Source organism: Anomalospiza imberbis, chromosome 3, assembly GCF_031753505.1.
Source record: "Anomalospiza imberbis isolate Cuckoo-Finch-1a 21T00152 chromosome 3, ASM3175350v1, whole genome shotgun sequence".
In the NCBI taxonomy this organism is placed as follows: Eukaryota; Metazoa; Chordata; class Aves; order Passeriformes; family Viduidae; genus Anomalospiza; species Anomalospiza imberbis.
Genome location: NC_089683.1, coordinates 79,059,374 through 79,078,214, shown reverse-complemented (window position 1 = coordinate 79,078,214; position 18,841 = coordinate 79,059,374). Strand labels below are relative to the sequence as shown.

Sequence of the window (18,841 nt, the reverse complement as noted above, 5' to 3'; positions counted from 1 at the left end):
ACAATACGTTTTCATTAGTAATTGTACAGAGAAAACTTTAATTACAAACTCAACAAACCCACAACATGCTGCCATAAATCAGTGACAGACACTTCCTCAGAAGTCCTATTTTAATTACAGGTGAGGCAGGGAGAAGGGGCAGACACCAAACCACAAAATCCAACTCCAAATTAGTTCTAGTATTTCAAGACCAGGAAAAGACAAAAGTGAATAAAGAGCAAAAACTGCCTACTTACTGTGACATCATTGTCATGGCACACTCTATGGGTGTCATCAGTTTCCTGATCACATCCTCAGTTAGGAGCTCAGGGCAGTGAGCAACAAAGCTTCTCATAGCTAAAAACAGAACAGTTTAAATTAAACTTTCACTGAAACAAACAAATACAGGACATAAACAAGATACAAATTCTGAGAATATCAAAAGAGCAGCAATTAAAAATGTTTATTCAAAGACTGTGTGATCTCTTCATAAAATTGTATGTCAAAACCAGGACATACTGATGAAAATCTGACACATTTTACTTATTTTCAAAGAAAGAGTTGAAATTACAGGCGTTCTCTCTACAATACTTGGGATCACATTTTGGTTTACTGTGCAGGTAAAATCTCCAAGTCTGAATTTCTTACCACACAGAGCTCCAGCACGGCCTTCCAGCGTTACTTGCCAGGTGAATGAATCTCCTCTTGCCTTCTCTGCTTCCAGCTCCTTCAGAGAACGTGGAAACACATTTCGCCATAGCAGCAACATCTTAGGCAGATGATACCGGACAACAGAAGGACCTAAGTAAAAAAAAAGTGCCAGCATAATAAAAATCTGTATTTAAGTGTGAAACATCTGCTGTGAAGGCTTTTGCTCTTCAAACTATTTTTGCCTTATTTCACTTCTCTTCCTTTCTGCCCTACTTGGAACAATGAAAACCAAATGAAATCCTTTCTCACTCCTAGGTTGAAAGTGTGGCAAATAAGAACTATACATCACATCTGCTTGTGGGTATCACTCCTAAAATGGGAAATAGACTACCCTACCCACTGTCATGTCATACAGAACAATGGTCAACTGTCTTTTTGCTATCTTTTTATTCTGGCTTTCTAATTTTTTATATTAATTTTGAAGGTTCTTTAGCCTACTCTACTCTGTCCATAAAATAAATACAAAAACAACTGATAGGTGTTGATTATGTAAACTAGTTTAACAGTCAAGTTTTTTTTGAAACTTCTGAAAAAAATCCAGTGTAAGTACATTAAAAATATATTGGAGGACAACCACAATAGGAATACACTGTTAGAAAAACATGATGATAAACTGGTGAGAGAAACAATTTAAAGAAATGAGATGAAACACAAATGGTATTTGATGAGAGATCAAAATATTGCAAAATGCATCAGAACTTTATCATATTTTCCCATATAAAAGAAACTCTAAACAAAAAAGAACACCACTGCTGCACAATTCAAGAGTATACTCACTGAGAGTATACTCACTGAAGAGTATAATCACTGAAAATGCAGCTTGTGATACTTCTGTAATGGTAGATACAAACATTAAGCTGGCTTTTTAAAAAGAAAACTCAAGGGCTTTTAAACTGACAACACTTCTACTCAGTGCTTTTGCCTATCTAGAGACACACGTGCAACTTGTTGGAATGCTCACTGGGTTTCATTTACTGCTCGTTTCTTCCGCACCACAGTATTAAGGAAGGAAGGGTATGGGTAATTTTGCCCTTTCAGAGAATGACTAAAGGCTGGGTTTCTAAAAACAGATTTTTTTTTTTCAGGTATGATGCCTTCTACCATACTTCAGCTCATCTAAGTACTAATATTTCACTTCTCCCCAGCACAACATTGCTGAAGGAAGTACACTTACACTCTGCTTCCCTTGTATAAATACTCTTGTGCTGGATAATGAGCCCATTATGAGTAAAGACCATTTGCCAGAGTGGATAATCAGAAGTGCTGGACAAGCTTTAAAATAAAAAGAAAAATCAAACCATTTTTACAAACCTAAAGTCATAAGTGCTCCAAGTAAAAGCCATCCAGCTTGAGTCCGCTGCAAGGAGAGCCTGCTGTTCTGCGCAGCTGTTCGTAACAGATCCTCAGCAATACTGACCACCATCTGCACCAGCAGCAAAACACAGGGGGTTTTAGAAACATAAATGAAGCCACTGAAAGCTACTTCTACTTGTTCACTCTTACAGACTAAAGATGTGCTCAACTCATTTGAATTGACCTTCCATAAAGAATGAATGCAGATTACATTTCATGCTGATTAGTGTTTTTCATATGATAACACAGCCAGTAATATTCTCTTCAGCAATTATTTCAGCAATTTTTCAATATTTCAATTTCTCCTCAGCAAATTTGAAAGAGAGGAAAAGAGCTATTAAATATTGCAACTGAGATTCTAAAGCATGTGCTCTGGCCACTACTCTTGCACAAGGCACAAGCTCAATTTCAATAATGCTTTAACTCATTAGCATGACACTCATTTTGCAAAGCTATTACCTGTAGATAAAAAGGTATCTTTTAGTACACTCACAGATGAAACACTCACTATCTCACCTTTCCTTTGGCATGAGGAATGCCTAAAGGACACTGATGCACACCACCTAACAAAGCAGCCATTGCAAAACTGTAGCCACTAACAGCTTCAGGGGAGGTCTTCAGATTGTTGAGTCTTTCTGCACATCTGTCTAAAAATGGAGTCAACTGAAAGGGCAATGCCACAGCCACACACCGCAAGCACCAGGCAGCAGCCAGTCGAGCAGCCATGCTGGGATGAAGAAGAACTGAAGTTACTGTCTCCAACAGACCTACAGAAACGAGAGGTTGCAGTCTTTAACTTATGATGCACTTTTTAATATACATATGCCTTTTAATATGCATAGATGAGTAAACTGAATCAATACTAGAGAGCCAATGTGAAAGTTAAGAAAGAATTAAAGAACTTGAATTTGCTGCCTTTTCAGGAAAGATGGTACTTATTACTAGCATTATGCTGCTCCCCATCAGGTTTTGTCAGCAAACGTTGAGCCATCAGAGCCACAGCACTGACTCTTACAACGTGAACACTGAAAAGAGGCAGCAGTGCTATATAAGAGAACAGGCACTGGATGAGACAATTCCCATAGTATTTTACGGATTGCCAGTAACAGCAACAGTAACAGTTTGGGTTTGCTTCACATTGTAGCCAAGCACAGGCTGTAGATGTCACTGACAGCTGTACTCTGCTTTTGACATGGTGCTGTTCCCCCTGCAGCAAGTTTACATCCTTCAACACTCTCCAAACTTCTGTACCTACCTAATCCCACTTTCTAACTGCACCCTTCACTCCAATTCGTCTGCACATCACCACTTTCTTTAGTCCAAATCTTGGCAAACTTCTACTTCAAAGCCCACACAGCTGCTTGTTTTCTCTGGAGCTATTGAACAATTTCTACCTGCTGAGTTCACAGCAACTAACAGAAATAATACCAAGCTACAGTCCCCTCTTCTTATTGGACACAGCTGCCAGAGGGAATAAATATGAGCAGTCTTTCCTACTCCAAAGCCGGCATATAATCAGTATGGGAATAATGCCATATGCAACAAGACAACAATCTATATGATGACATGTCTGAAGAAGCTCTTTCTTCCAGTGGAAAAAACTTAGGCCTCCACAAACTCAAAAAACATAAAGCTGTAACACTACAGAATAAATGTGGATTCAGATATTGAAACAAACAAGAAGAAAATCCCACACAAACCCTAATCAACTTCAGCCAAAGAACTACTTCTTTTAAAGGGGCCTACCAACAGCTTCATCTTGACAAAATACTTTTGCCTCCCCCCAGAAATTTGGTATTTAAAGGCAATGTTTTCCAGGAGCAAATATTTCTGACCTTACACAGCAAAACAATGTATTTCCTATAAAACCATTATTGTAAACAAACCAATACCAAAAATCACCACTTCACTCACCCTTAGAAAGAGCTCCAGAAAGACTCCAATCCAAACGGCTGTTTAACACTTGGTCAAACTCGAACTAAAGTTAGGGTACTACACACAATGAGGTGGACAAATGTAGTTATCTGGAGTACTACAGGTAGTACCAATTTCATAGATTTAGTTCTTTCATATTCATTTATTATTTAACTAGATTTAATGATATTTCATATTCATTGCTCAAATGCCTCACTTAATCTATTTCCATTTATTTGCATACCAATAGAGGGTTCTTGAATAAGAGGAGATGCAGTGGCATTCAGACTCTGAACCAGACTACCCAGTTCCTGGAGGGCACACACCATTACGTGCTGGCTTGCAGCTACATCAGCAGCTCCTGATTTATTTTCACTGTTAGCGTCATTCACTACTGCTTCTGCAGAAAAGAACACAAGAGTGTCTTGCTTAACTACCATTAGAATCTCTCCCGAGCATTCACAGGACAGAAAGTGACATTTTCATTTTGACATCAATCCTACACTAAAACAAAACCACAAGTCTGGTCATAGTGAGAACTAACAAAACAAACATATTCAGCAGGGAAAGAGTTTTATAGCTATCAGCCAAACACAGTTGTCCAAAGACCATAAAAAACAGATGCCCAGCAGTTACTAGAGGTAGGATAAACAGTGTAACTGTATGTGTGTATATACAGATATACACAGCAACAAAATATACAGTCTTGACACATCTAGGTTCTGCATACAAATTTGCATGCATGTATATTCAGTGAAATTAAAAAAGAGACCTTCAGTAAATAAATAATCACAATTTTTAATCATCACAGTGTTATCCAATTGAGTTCCTTAATCCCACAATATGTTCTCCTACAAAATATCCCAGAAGCAGCAATTATCTCTTCAAAAAGGGACTTCAGTACCACCTTAATATTTGTGCGTCTACTACAGAAGAAATTTCGAGAATGGTCTGCTGTATACGAAGGGAAGCAATTATTGCCAAGTAAAAACCTTTCCCATTTTTCATCACATTCATGAGAAATCCTCAAAAATATGGAAGTTCTTCAAACTATGCAAATACACAACTGAATTTCCTGCAACTTTGACAAGGTGGCAGGAGGAGTATTTTCTGCAACTGTTTCCTCTCAGAAGCAGCATTTTCAATAGACTTGTTTTCCTGGAAGTAGTACTTTGGTAATGAGAAACCTTTTAAAGTTCCATCCCTACCCCATCAAAAAATTGTTACGAGAAGAATCTGCAAAAGTTTCTAAATCAAATTCATTTCCATTTGTTAAACATTGTTTTAAACTCTGATTAGATGTCAGCAGAAAAGAAAGATATGTTTGGTAAATAAAATTATGAGTATTTCCAATTTACTCTTTTAAATCTCCAGCTTGAGCTACTTCCTCTCACAAGAAACAGATGCCAAGCGAGTTTTGTTAGCCCTCTTAGTGATTCCATATTCTGCAAAGTTTTGCAAAGGGGTCATATTCTTCAGATTACATAATTTTTATCACAAAATCCAATTGGATATTAGTATGGATATTAGCAGGGGAGACACAGGTATCTACAAGATCTTGACCTACAGGATTTTTAACACTGTTAGTAAAGAACTCTGCATGACTTTCAACCTATCCCAAGATAGATGGCAAATGCATAGTTTTCTTCTCCACTTCCATTCTAGGCTTTTGACAATGCATTTGCTTATCTGGGATAACAAGCCAGTGTCATACTATCACTTTTGAAGCAGAACTCAACCTTTGAATATTTGAAACAGAAAGCAGATGAACTATCACTTCCCATAAGAACAAAATTACTCCTCACAGTAGAAGAAAGCTGAAAAAAGGCTGCCTCAGTAAAATGACAGTAACTTTCAAGTGTTCTTGAATGAAGAAAAATGGTTCTCACCCACTGCCTTCATTTGTTTACCAATGGCTTGACATATTTCTTTGGCAGCTGCAATCTGTGCTTTCTCCCCCAGCAAGCTGCCCACAGTTGCTCTCAGGATAAAGGACACACATCTTCGAGAATAAACAGCCTCCACGTGGGTCTGAGTTGCACGAGGATGGGAGACCAGATCGAGCACATGGGACAGAAACGTGGCAAAGTTGCGCTCCAGCCACTGCCCTCCCAGTGTTGTAACAAAGACAACATAGGCCTGCAGATCCAGAAGTCACACAGCAACCGATTAAAACAGAACCAAAAGACTATGTGAAACTACAGCCAGACTAGAGCATAACGCACAATAGTAGCAACACCAGTTAGCAATAAGCAACTCTAACCGAATGAGGTTACTCAGTATAAACCAATTCATTATCCACATCTTTGCTGCTGAAACCCAACTTTCTCCAGTACCAAGAGCAGCCCTTGTACTGTGATGCGTAAAATACACTTGGGATGACAGCAAAAAAATCCAGTTCATTGCTTTAAATGTGCCTCTTTCTAAAAAAGTTAAGAACACCATGTAAATAAAAGCAACATCAACATGTTCCAGTTCACAATGAAAACCTGGAATATTCACCAAGTTCACCTGAAAAAGGCTGAGAAAAAATAAAGGGTTTCACAAAATAGCCTATGATCAAAGAATCTGGATTCTGGGAAGTTACTGCAGCATACTGACATACACATCAGCATGAGAATGTCTGAATCTGAAGAGATGCTGCCACCACCTTTCTCTCTCAGACAAGAAGAGCTTCCACATTCATCAGATTTCACCTACTTATGAGAGATATATGGAAAGAAGAAATGTTATTTAACTAATCTGAGCTGCAGCTGAGAAGGGAGCCACAAAAGGGTAACAGAGCATCCTCTCTAAAAATAAACAAAATTTTGAAAAGTAACTAAAGTCTTTAACACACTAAGTTTTCAAATATTTTTGCAAGTTAATCTCACCAATGTACACTGATCAAGTAAGTTTTCCTTAGCTCATATTTTAATCTATTGTTACTGCATATCAATAGTAGAAGAAAGTAGATAGGGGAATGACATCTCATGTATATCTCACAAAACAGAAGAGTCAAATTTGACTTGTAAATTAACTCACACAGCAATACAGAAGAGAAATGTGTATTTTCCTACGAAAAGGTATTATGTATAAATTTTACTTCATTAAAAAAATTACAAACCTGGGTAACACCAACTCGCACTTCCCTATTGACAGATCCTCCTACTTTTAACATCTCTCCACCACTCTTCAGGAAACCAGATCCCCCTCGCAGAAATCCTGTGGCCATGAGCTCCAAGACCTCCTCAAGTGTGGCTCTCTTCACATTTTGCCGCATCACTTTTTAAAAATAAAAGTAATGATTTGTTCCCAAAGTTCCAACCAACACAAGCAATGATCCTGAAACCAGACTCACTAATGCAAAACTGTCTTGCAAAAACAAATCTACCCAATATTTCAGATAAAAATTTACTTGGATGCTTAAAAAATAAGCCACTTCCCACAAGTGATTTTTGATAGTTTGCTGTCTTTTCTTTGTATGACTACAAGAGAGATTCTGCATTCTTTTTAGCTTATTTATTGTGAAAACAAACAATCCATCTACAGGCTTCCATCTACTGGGACAACAATGTGTCGTGCAGCACTGTCATGTAACATGGTACTGAAGGTGCAACTAAGTCTGCCAATGTAGACGTGGAATCCATAAGGGCTCGTACCTGTTGCTTGTTTTGGTATCAGTGCGGTAGCCATGACTGTCCCCAAAAGCTTTGACACCGCAACTCGCACACCATAGTTTGAGTTTTCCAGAGCCTTAAAGCACAGCGTTGCAACATTCTCTAGTTCAGCTGTCCACATGAACACTGCTTCATTCTGTAATTCCAGCAGACACTGTAGGAAAAATAGACTTGCTAAGCACCAGGAGACCATTTTTATATTTTATCTAAGTATCAGACTGCTATCATCAGGTTTATTCAGAAAATATTTTAATATGAAAGTTTCAAGAATTAATTTACACACACTCTCCCACATGCCAACTATCTTAGCTGAGTAAACAATCAGAAGAGTCATGGAAGAGGCTAATACATAAATTAAAAAATTAAAAGACAGCTCTACACAAGAACCATGTTACCAAAAACCTCTCCCACTGAGGCTCACAGATAACATACTCTATTTCATATTTTTTTATCAAGTGGGGAATACAGTACTACAGTACCTGTGAAATAAGTCAAATGTCTGAGCCTGCAGTGTAAACTAATAAGGACTTACCTTGTCCAACTAATTCTCAAATTTCCCTTCCTGAACAACAGGTCCCAGTTCAACTGCAGGTACTCCCCAGTCACAGCACAAGAATTTCTGTTTTTTGTTTTCTCTGTGACTGGTGAGAAGACACCCACCTTAGCCACTGTACACCGCACAGCCATCGATCTGTCTGTCAGCAGAGACCGGGCATTCTTATAAATATCACGGTGACAAGAAGCTGCTGCTCCTCCAAGTCCATTGAGGACTTTCTGCAAACTCATCAGGATTTCACTGCGGCCCTGAGACTGCACACACACAGAAACATTGATGCAAAAATGTGGACACAGCAGTTACATTAAGAACCAGGTGTATACTTACACATTTTCCTGCTTCTATGCAGGAATGTTTTTGCAAGTATTGAAAATGGGGGCATATATAACTGATATGTAGCTGATGCTGAAAATGGGGGCATATATAACTGATATGTAGCTGATGCTGAAAATGGAGGCATATATAACTGATATGTAGCTGATGTTAAATAGAAGTAAACACCACACAACTTGACTTAAAAGTCCCTCAGTTGTGACATAAATTGAGCCCAGGCAACCCAGCAAACCAGGTCTAGGTAAAATGCTTCTGCACTGCCCCACTATTTATCAATTGCAGACTTGGGGGTAAAAAAGAAAAAGCAGCTGATAAGAGAGAACGGGAAGCCCAAGTAAATTAGTAGCTTCATGTTATACCTGCACACGGGCAGGTACTTAGAATCTGAGAGCACACACACATAAAGAAATAAATAAATAATCACACAGGTACAACAACACAGCTGAAGAAAACAGCTGCCACCACAAGATCCACACAGTCAGTATTCCAACTTGTCCCAACAGAGCTATTTGCACAGAATCAGACCCACTAACAGCCCAGGATACGTTCTCTCAATATTATGGCACACTCTCTCTTTTCAGGGCACAAGGTATTCTGCTCACATGCAGAGTAACAGCTTCCCTGCAAAATTTAAGTGTTCGTTATTAATTTTTAGCAACTAAATGTTTATTCAGAGTACACAGGCAAAAATCCTAACACAGTAGTTAGAAATGACAGATACAGTCATTTCTGAATTTTAATTACTGACTCCACTATGAAGCAACGATTACAATATTCATATGATAAAGTATAAACTGTCTGCAGTAGACTTGAAACTAGCTAGGTAAGTGATTTGCATCCTTCAGTGTAGAAGAAAAACAATCTAGGTCATTTGGCAAACACCACTGGAGGAAGCAGGTTTCAGTTTAAAATGAAATTAAGACCACACAAATAAACTGAAACTTACCTCTGCACTTTTCAGAGACTTTAATAGATTATTCACAGTTTCTGGAAAAGAACTACCCAGCATTCTCCCCATTTTTTCATAAAATGCTCCAACACATGCCACAGCAGCCCTATGAGAAAACAGAGGAAAAAAGTACACATATTAATGTATTATCCAAATGAAAACAAATAGTTAAATAGAAATGTATGTTCTAATCAACACTGATGAATAAAAATCTATTTGCTACTTATACTTGCTGTTTAACAAAGTCTATCTAAATATTTTTTTTGTTTACAAAAAAATCCCAACAGAAAAGTTACCAGCTTTTAAGACTAAAAATGTATTTGAAAGGGTATTACTATAGGATCTACATTTAAGAGCGAAAAATTCTGGAGAAAACAAGATAGGCTGAAATCTCAGGAAGATTAGGGTTTTGTGTTTCAATAAACTGTCTCTTTTCCAAACATCTGCAAGAAAGCCACTAGCCTGTAATAAATTCTCACACATTTTTGTGGATATTGAATTATGGGGTTTTTTTTAAGACTAAGAACTTAAAATGCAGAAATTATTGCACAACACAGGAAAATCTCTTGCACAGGCACTGTAAAATCTCTGGATCCAGTTATTTACATGTTTTTCTTGCTCTGTCATTTGAGATTAGAAATATTTAGTTATCACCACATTGCAGTTATATATACAAACTGTTCCAGGACAGTCACAGAAGCAGCTCCTGAAAACACGCACTTTTTCATTACAGAGGAAGGAGGCTTTTTTAGAATCTGTAATTGCTGGCTAAATACTTTTTAGCGAAGTTACATCACAAACTCATTACAGCCTCCCCTTTAATGGGCATGTGTCCATTAAAAAACCTTCTGGACTATGACCTGGTAGCATAAATTTCAGAGCATATTATAGTAGAAAATAATTCCCACTTACACAAGATCCTCACACAGCTGCAAGACCTAGAAATAAGAGGACAGTATCTGCCCAAACAGTGACTATTTCAGATTTTTTTGTCAAATCCTATTGCTGTCATAATGTCTGAAGGCAAGACCAAATTTGAATTCACTAGACACCAGGAACATATGAAGCAGTACATGGGAAAGTACCAAAAACTGTTTTAGTTGAAGTTGTTTGTAGCATTAACCAAATTCCTACCAATGGGACTGACTGCTCCTATGACTAAAGACAAACTGGATCACACATCCATGCACACACATATGCACATGTAGAGAATCTGCTTGAGAGACCTGTGCAGCTTAGCATGCTAGTCGAATAGAAAAGGCAACATCTGATGGGGATAAAAAACTTGAATATTTCGTTACAATTCTCTAGGCACGGATAACACTCTGATTTGACAATCTGCACGCTCCACCTTCAGTGGGATACCTGAGCAGTAATTCCACTGGTGGAATGCCTTCATGAATGGTTATGCTCTCCACGCCATAAGCAGGTGAAGAGTCACCTTGCCTAGAGAAAACCATTTCACTTTCACGTAGACACGTTTGTGTCACCTTTGAGTCCTGCCCGCCACAATCTTAATCCAGTGCTTTTCTCTGCTATCTATATCAAGTATATGTAACTCCAAACAACCGCACAAAATATAAATAAACATAGCATGAACATATATAGGCAGATTCTTCTGCAATATCCAGGACCACTTGGCTTAAAAATCATTCCCCTTTCCCCAAAACATACAGTTTTGTGGGCAGGTAGGCTGCAGCATCATCTTTGCTCTTGATGATGTCGTTACACTTGTCAAGCGTCTGAAAAACAGTAAATGTGTCTCCAATGCTGTAGAGAGCAGCGAGATTTTTTGCAAGCAACTTCCGTGTGGGCGGCCCAGGGGAACTGCTGATGAGTCCTGTTAGCTGTTCTACAAGTTTCTTCTGTTTTTCCTTGACATCTGTCTGTTAACAGATCAAAAATAAATAAAAGTAGTTAAATCCACTGTGTTGCTTCTAATACCCAGAAAAATCTACAAGAAATGGAAGTAAACTTTCTACCACTCCCAATGGTATGTAACTCAGCAAATTGCTTGTCTCAGAGAGATATGACATACATTCAACAACAGCAGAGACAGACGCTAAATGCTCGGCATTAGCCACTGTCCTATTTAATTTTTACTTTTTAAAAATACTTACCAGTTGCCTACAATTAAACATTTAATTTCTAAAATTAGAAGAGACTCTTCAGGCTGAACCTGAAACCATACAGGTACCATCTGGCCATTACCTGTAAACTTTCTCTGGCATGAAATTAATACAAATGCTTTTTAAAAGAGAGTTTATTTAGAAATAAGGGGAAAAAAACCCCATTAAATTACCTTGTTAGCAGCTACCAGCACTTTATCCAAAAATCTCAACCATTCAAAGATAAAAACTGGTCTCTTTGCTTCTGTGATTTGAGCTAATGCTTCCTCGTTCAGTAACAAACTATGAGCCAGCTCCATAATGGGTTGAATTCCAATTTTATTGCAAATTTGTGTAGAAACTATAAAATAAAAATATAAATATAAGTATAAAGTACAGTACATCAGTACAAAGCTTTGAAAATCAAATGAAAATATTCAGCTTGCTTAGTCTTGTCTTAGCTAAATAGTCCCACTTAAAAGCTACTCATATATTTACAAACTAAGTCCATTCATTAGTATTTCAGGGAACAGAGCTGTTAACTGTAAAAAGAGCACCTACAGGCAATTTCAGGGTACAAACTCTCAGCCAAGAAAAATATACCAAAGTTTAAAGAAGGTAAAGGAATCATCTCACTGTCTCCACTTACATGAAAAAGGATTGTCAAGACCCTTGAGCACACGCCCAAAGCTGGGGCATGAACCTGGCCCCCTTCTCAACACCCTTCAACAGCCAAGCTGAGAAGATGAGCCTACCACAAGCAGGAATATCCAGGCAACGCAAGTTTGGGAGAAGCAGGAACAGGGGTAGGATTTGGGATCACTAACCTAAAATTTCCCTAATCCCACTAGTCTTCCTTTAAGTGGTGGACAAGCAACCTCCCTGAAATCCAGCAAGCCTTAGGAGTGAGAGCCTACAAGACAAGCAGCCAAACTACTGCACATCTCCCCAGCAGGCAAAATCCTGCAGATGGAGCACTGGTGATCCTGCTCAATCAATGGGCAATACCAAAAGCATACTATCAGTGTAAGCAAACACTGTGCCAACTTCATCTTAGCAAACCACCTAAAGAAAAGTGTAGCTATTGAATGCAGGGCTGACAGAAGAAAAAAACCCCATAAAACTTACTTAAAATCACAATATTAAATCAACCACCTTCAGCAAAAACAAACCCAAGAAGCAAAAAAGCAACCCAACCCCAAAACCTGAATACAGAGATGCTGAAACTGGGATCCCAGGCAAAACAGAGAAAGCAACATAACTACAGAATATTATCAGCTACATCAGCTTTCAACAGGCATCATCTTTCGACAGCTGCACTGCTCCACTTTTGCTCTCAAGAGCTCACAGCTGCTTCCTCATTCATGGTCAAACTCAACAAATTCTTAAAGTCAAATGAAGGGGCTTAAATTGATTTTTTTTAAACACTCCCCAAAAGAGACATTTGTAAGGTGACATATTAATGCTGTATTATAGTTCTAAATCCACCTTAATTATTTGGTCCTGATAAAACTAAAGCATCACGATGTCTTTAATGTTAAGGTTCTTCCCTGCACTTCAGCACTTTGCGTATTTTTCACTGCATACAGCTCCAGCAAAGGTGGAAGAGCCACATATGGAAGCACACACAGCCCTCCCTAACTCCTCCAAAGACATTTTCCATCGGGTTTTTTTTTTGGTTTTTTTCTTTACGTTTATAAAGAACTGAGAAGACATTGCCTGTCAGTAACTCAGACACGTCACCTCAAAACACCTTTACATGAGAGCAGAGAGAGACGCAATGAATGATGGCACTGTGATTTTCTGGATATCATGCCAGAGATCTGCACTGCTTGTCACACCCACACAGCACATAAATACCGTAAGCACTGTTGGACAGCACAGCTCATTATTCCTTTTCCTCCCCACATAAAAGGTTTCACTTGCCCCTGGCCATAAGAGACATGGACACCTTATGCACGCTCCCCACACTCATGAACCACTTCATCTAAAATGTGGGAAACACAGGCTCTAAGCAACAAAACCTGCACCTACACTCAGCTGTGCTGGTGAAGCACAAGGCACCAGACACAGGAACAATAACACAAATATTCAGCTCACTGAAGAGTCAGTCTAACACAGAGCTACTAATGTACACAACCCAACGCTCACTGGCACTGGCCAGAGGTTTGCTCCAAAAAGCACCGAGAATCCTACCGAGTTCCACCGATCCCGGCAAGGATCTTGCTATGAATGTTACAAGAAATAAATACACTGTGATCTCCACGGGATGCAGAGCCAAAGCCGACCAAAGCCAACCAGCAACCAGTGAGGTATGCTGGAGCATTAGAGATACGAAAACGTTCAGAGGTACTAAAATTCCTTTCTATTCCCTAGCTGTTTTCCTACGGCTAAATCAACTACTTGTATCTTCATCACGCGTGCACTTCAATAAAGTGAAAAAGCCCAGAAACAGGCAAGTTTAGGCGAAGCCGCACACTCCTGAAGGACTCCATCAGGTGAAAAGGTTTTCGCACCTGGGTCCCCCTACCTGTATCGGCTACTTTAAAAAGCTGTAGCAGCTCTCAGGGCATCATGCCTGGCTCTGAAAACCCCCCAGGAGGTACTGCAGCGGTGCAGCACCGGCCGGCAGGGATCGGTGCTCAGGCAACGAGGCTGAGGAGACGATGCCGCGGGAAGGATGCGGCGGGAAGGATGCCGAGCGAAGGATGCCGAGGGAAGGATGCCGAGCGAAGGATGCCGCGGGAAGGATGCCGCGGGAAGGATGCCGCGGGAAGGATGCCGCGGGAAGGATGCCGAGGGAAGGATGCCGCGGGAAGGATGCCGAGGGAAGGATGCCGCGGGAAGGATGCCGCGGGAAGGATGCCGCGGGAAGGATGCCGAGGGAAGGATGCCGCGGGAAGGATGCCGCGGGAAGGATGCCGCGGGAAGGATGCCGCGGGAAGGATGCCCGCTGCCTCCCGAGCGCGCAGCCCCGCACGCACAGGCGCACACCGACCTCCACACGCCGAGGGGAAGCGCGGAGCCTGCCGCCGCTCCGCCGCCCCGCACCGCGCCGCTCACGGTCACTTACGCTCCTCCCGTGCGGCGGCCGCGTCCCGCCAGCTCCGGGCTGCACCAGGCACGACACCGCGGCCCCGGGGGCCGGTCACGGACAGGCGTGGGCGCGCTGCGCCGCGCTCGCCCCCGGCCGCGGCACCATCACAGGCGAGCTCGGCCGCTTCAGCCCCCGCCGTGCCCAGGTCCGGCGGGCGAGGAGGGGCGCTGAGGGGCACTCGAGCGGCTTTGCCCCAGGCCCGGCCCCGACGCAGCCCGGCCGCGCAGCAGGAAGCGGGAGAGGCGCAGGCGCCGGCGGGCGGGGCGGCCCCGCGCAGGCGCCGCGGAGCGGCCGGGCCGGGTCCGGCGGGTGCGCGGTTCCCGGGCCGCTCCCGCGGCTCTCCCTGGTTCTGGCGCTTGGCTGCAGCTCGCGGGGGCTCACCGGGCGTGGAGCGGCGTCGCGGCCGCCCGTGGTCGGCGGTAGCGGAGCCCGGAAAGAGGCCCTGAGGGCTTGGGGGCGGGCGCGGGTGCCCCGGGGCTGGCCCGGCCCGGAGGGTTCAGGTGTTTTCGTCCCTCGGCCCCTCCGTCCCCCAGCTCGCCGGGGACGCGCAGAGAAATTAAATGCTCGGTAACACGCACTGACGGTGTCCATAGGCGAGGCGTCGGCATAGCGGCGTGGTAAGCAATGGAGGGAGAGGAAGAGGAAGACTATATGTCCGATTTATTTATTAAGTAAGTAGGTAGTTTTTTTTTGGTTTTTGTTTTCACTCCTTTTAAATGACTGCAAACCTGTTAAAAAAACACGCTAATATTTACTGGAGTTACTAACTCACAGACAGGATGTCAGGCCAGGCTTGCCCATGGTGAAGCGGGTGAAGGAAGCTATTCAGAAAGAAGAAAAGCAAAAAGAAGCCAATGAGAAGAACAGACAAAAAAGCATAAAAGAAGAAGAAAAAGAGAGACGTGATTTGGTACTGAAAAGTGCATTAGGCAGTGAGAACAAAGGCTTTGCTTTGCTCCAGAAGATGGGCTACAAGAGCGGCCAGGCCCTTGGCAAAAGTGGTAAGTTTGTCACTCTCTGGAAGTGCGTATCTGAATCCAGTTATACCTTAATATTTTACAGACTGCAACTCTCACTTCATTTGTTGATGGGTCAATAAGTGCCTCCTGGAGAGCCATAGCGTTACAGAACTGTGAAGGTGCTGTGACAGAACAAAATATGAGAGCAAATCCCTAAAACTGAAGTAAAAACAGTACAGAATATTGAGGGATGCAAGGGAAGAGCAGCACTTGCAGCTCAGTAAGTGCACTTGCGTATGTGCATACCTATAGGAATTGTATTAAGGATGTTTTGATGGTTTTGCAAAGTGAATACTTTTCAAAAAAACATCAGACCCTCTTGAAATCTAGTTGGATTTTGAAAAAGAAACTGCACACTGGCCTACCCTTATGAAGCCTAACTAGATGAAGAAGAATCAGTAAAACAAGGAATCAATAACTGCTGTGCCAGTTCAGCATCTCTAGCAGACAGTCACAATGAACTGGCCCAGATTCTTTTTATTCTTCATCATTGTTATGAGATTGCAGAATTTTTCAACTTCCAAGCAAAAAAATCACAATAATGGCAAAACCAGCTTGCCTACTTGAATATACTGCACAAATAATTGTTTGAGAAAAACTCAGGTTTTTAAATTGACTTCTTTTTTCTCTCACAGGAGAAGGCATTGTTGAACCTATTCCTCTGAACATAAAAACAGGTTTGTGGTGCTTTCTGATTTATTTAGTTGGGTATCAGAGCTTCTCAGCTGCTTACATTCATCTTTTGAACTTACATAGGCAGAAGTGGGCTTGGTCTCGAGGAATTAAAAAAGCGAAAAGCTGAAGAAAAACTGGAAAGCTATAGACAAAAACTCCATATGAAAAAACAAGCAAATGAACAAGCTGCAGATCAGTTCAGGTAAAGTCATACAACTGATATTCCAAGGAATGTCTAAATAGCAGTTCTTTCTATGTTTTATGTTTGGTTATTCTTTTAATGTGCAGGTATTTTTGAATGTTTTGAATGAAGGGTGAGAGTTACCATGCAGAGTAATTGTTTCTCATTCAAAAGCAGATGAACACTGTAACACTAAAAGCATGTGCTGCACCATTTAGTTTTGTAATTGTTAATAATGCAAACAATATACATACTACCTTTTTTCAAGTCATATGCAGCTTTTTTAATTGGAGAAACATATATTTTGAAATATAAAATTCACAGATATTCCTAAGCACTGTTGGTACAATGGTCTTTTAAGTCAGTACATTTTAAAAGATTGTATTGTTTTGGTGTTCTCCTGATTTGCTTGTAATACATGGAGAAGAGAAGCTGAGGAAAGGCTGTAGCTTTTGCAGATGTTTAGTGAACCACTTTTTTATGTCTTAGGAAAATCTAATGAAGAAACAGTGTAGTGTGGTCAAAAAAGATATCTTGAAGGTATAATTCCCAAGAAATACAAGTGTTCTCCCACAGAAATAATGTCAGAATGACTTCTTAACTTCAGTGTTGTTCAGGTCTGAGAAAATGAGTAGGAATAGAATCTGAGATTTTTGAGTTTAGTAAAGCTGTGGACTGTAATGCATCTGTCACTGTCTGCCTGCTTATTTACCTCTGCTTGTTCTTAACAGGATAAGATTCAAAACCAAACAAGAAGAACGTAAGATGGAAGGGGACCTGCGAAAAAGCCAGAGGGCCTGCCAGCAATTAGATACACAAAAAGTGAGACCTGGGGGATTTTCTGGAGGGTTAGAAGGAAGACTTAAGAGGTTAGAGAGACAGGCTGCAATATAATGGTTCAGTTCCTGGAAGTTCTCTAAAATTTTGGGGTAACTAACTTAAATCTTGATGTTTGGCAACACTTCAGTCCTCTTAAAATATTTCAAAGTCTATGTTTGTGCCGTTAAGATAGTTGCAGGTGCACAACAACCTCATGGTAACTTATGTGAGCAAAACCTGTGGTTTTGCTTCTGCATTTTTGTGGTTACTTCTGTGCTGTTTGCATATCTTCCAGTAGCCAGTATCAGGCCATACTATATAATGGTGCTGTTTGCTTCAAGTGAGGGAGCAACATCATCACACAGTGATTGACATTGGGAATGGATTCTGGAAGTCGTAGTGTTCAGCCTTCATCCTCAAGCAGAGTCTCTTAAAGCAGGTTCTCCAGGACCAGGCAGATCTTTAGTATCTCCAAGAATGGGGATCATCATTGAGGGAATCAGCAGATTCACCAAAGTAGCATTAAAAAAAAAAACAAACAGAAAAAACCCCACAAAACCCCTAAGTACGTTCCACTTGCAAGGAATAACGTGGTTAATAGCAGTGAACTACTATGAATTTTTGCCACTGGAAAACTTAAAGGTCTTCTTCTTCCTCTATTAACCAGGTAGAAGTTAATACCACCTCACAAGTTCTGCTGAGATTGTTCAATATTACTTAGCTTGCTTCAAATAAAGTCAGCTGAATTAAGCTTAGATCATCCTTGTTTACTTTTCTTCCTTGAATTTCACCTGAGGTGAATTAGGAAGCACCGCGTGATCTATTGGTAAAATAACTTGGGGCATGTCTTACTGATAAACAAGGGTATCTGCTCACAGGCTTGGTGTGAGATTGTTGCTGTGTAGCCTTACACATACCAAATATAGATGAAATAAAACTGGGTGGTAGCATTGGCATGCATTCCATTGTTTAAAAAAGTGAAAAAAGCAGCTGTAGTAATTCTTGGTTATACTATATATGCAAGTTCTAAAGGCTAACAGCTCACTTCCTAGAAATTAGTTTTATCTAGCATCTTACAAGAAAACTTAAAAAGACAGATAACTTCCATTTAAATCCCTTGTTATTTAAGGATATTGATATTCCCAAGGAGACTTGGTTTTGGATAGAACCTGAAGAGGAAGACAAAAAGGATGAAGAAGACAAGAAAGATGAATGCACAAGTGCAGACTTAAGTGTAAGTGTAAGCTCTTCAACTGAATTAGTTGCTCAATTCAAAATTAAATTTGAATCAAAATTCAAAATTAAATTTAATATTCCTTGAAACAGTATGTATATATACATACATGCATAAAGGATGTATGTATACATGATTCCCACTCTGTAGTAGAAGACCTCTTTGCAATCCTAGAGCAGTGACTTTTATAGCAGTTACAAGATAAAATATAAAATATTAAACCACTGATTCATTGCTCATCTGTTTTGAGGCCG

The 18,841-nt window shown here is 40.6% G+C and overlaps 2 protein-coding genes across 3 annotated transcripts in view; one reads left to right on the top strand and one right to left on the bottom strand.

The window, feature by feature from the left end:
* HEATR5B (HEAT repeat containing 5B) overlaps positions 1 to 14,056 on the bottom strand; it is a 55,642-nt gene extending 41,586 nt beyond the window's left edge. Inside the window, exons 1-13 of the mRNA XM_068185323.1 lie at positions 13,959 to 14,056; positions 11,757 to 11,927; positions 11,129 to 11,340; positions 9,452 to 9,560; positions 8,277 to 8,426; positions 7,599 to 7,770; positions 7,064 to 7,221; positions 5,847 to 6,096; positions 4,202 to 4,357; positions 2,560 to 2,810; positions 2,002 to 2,113; positions 628 to 780; positions 237 to 336 (exon numbers count right to left, since the gene is read on the bottom strand). Of these exons, the coding sequence (XP_068041424.1) occupies positions 237 to 336; positions 628 to 780; positions 2,002 to 2,113; positions 2,560 to 2,810; positions 4,202 to 4,357; positions 5,847 to 6,096; positions 7,064 to 7,221; positions 7,599 to 7,770; positions 8,277 to 8,426; positions 9,452 to 9,560; positions 11,129 to 11,340; positions 11,757 to 11,882 (1,949 nt within the window). The 5' untranslated portion in view covers positions 11,883 to 11,927; positions 13,959 to 14,056. The remainder of the gene's footprint in view (positions 1 to 236; positions 337 to 627; positions 781 to 2,001; positions 2,114 to 2,559; positions 2,811 to 4,201; positions 4,358 to 5,846; positions 6,097 to 7,063; positions 7,222 to 7,598; positions 7,771 to 8,276; positions 8,427 to 9,451; positions 9,561 to 11,128; positions 11,341 to 11,756; positions 11,928 to 13,958) is intronic.
* An 880-nt stretch (positions 14,057 to 14,936) lies between these two features.
* GPATCH11 (G-patch domain containing 11) overlaps positions 14,937 to 18,841 on the top strand; it is a 10,907-nt gene continuing 7,002 nt past the window's right edge. For both annotated transcript variants that reach the window (XM_068185321.1, XM_068185320.1), the window contains exons 1-6: positions 14,937 to 15,330; positions 15,434 to 15,660; positions 16,314 to 16,355; positions 16,435 to 16,555; positions 17,266 to 17,356; positions 18,483 to 18,587. In XM_068185321.1, the coding sequence (XP_068041422.1) occupies positions 15,284 to 15,330; positions 15,434 to 15,660; positions 16,314 to 16,355; positions 16,435 to 16,555; positions 17,266 to 17,356; positions 18,483 to 18,587 (633 nt within the window). In that variant the 5' untranslated portion in view covers positions 14,937 to 15,283. The remainder of the gene's footprint in view (positions 15,331 to 15,433; positions 15,661 to 16,313; positions 16,356 to 16,434; positions 16,556 to 17,265; positions 17,357 to 18,482; positions 18,588 to 18,841) is intronic.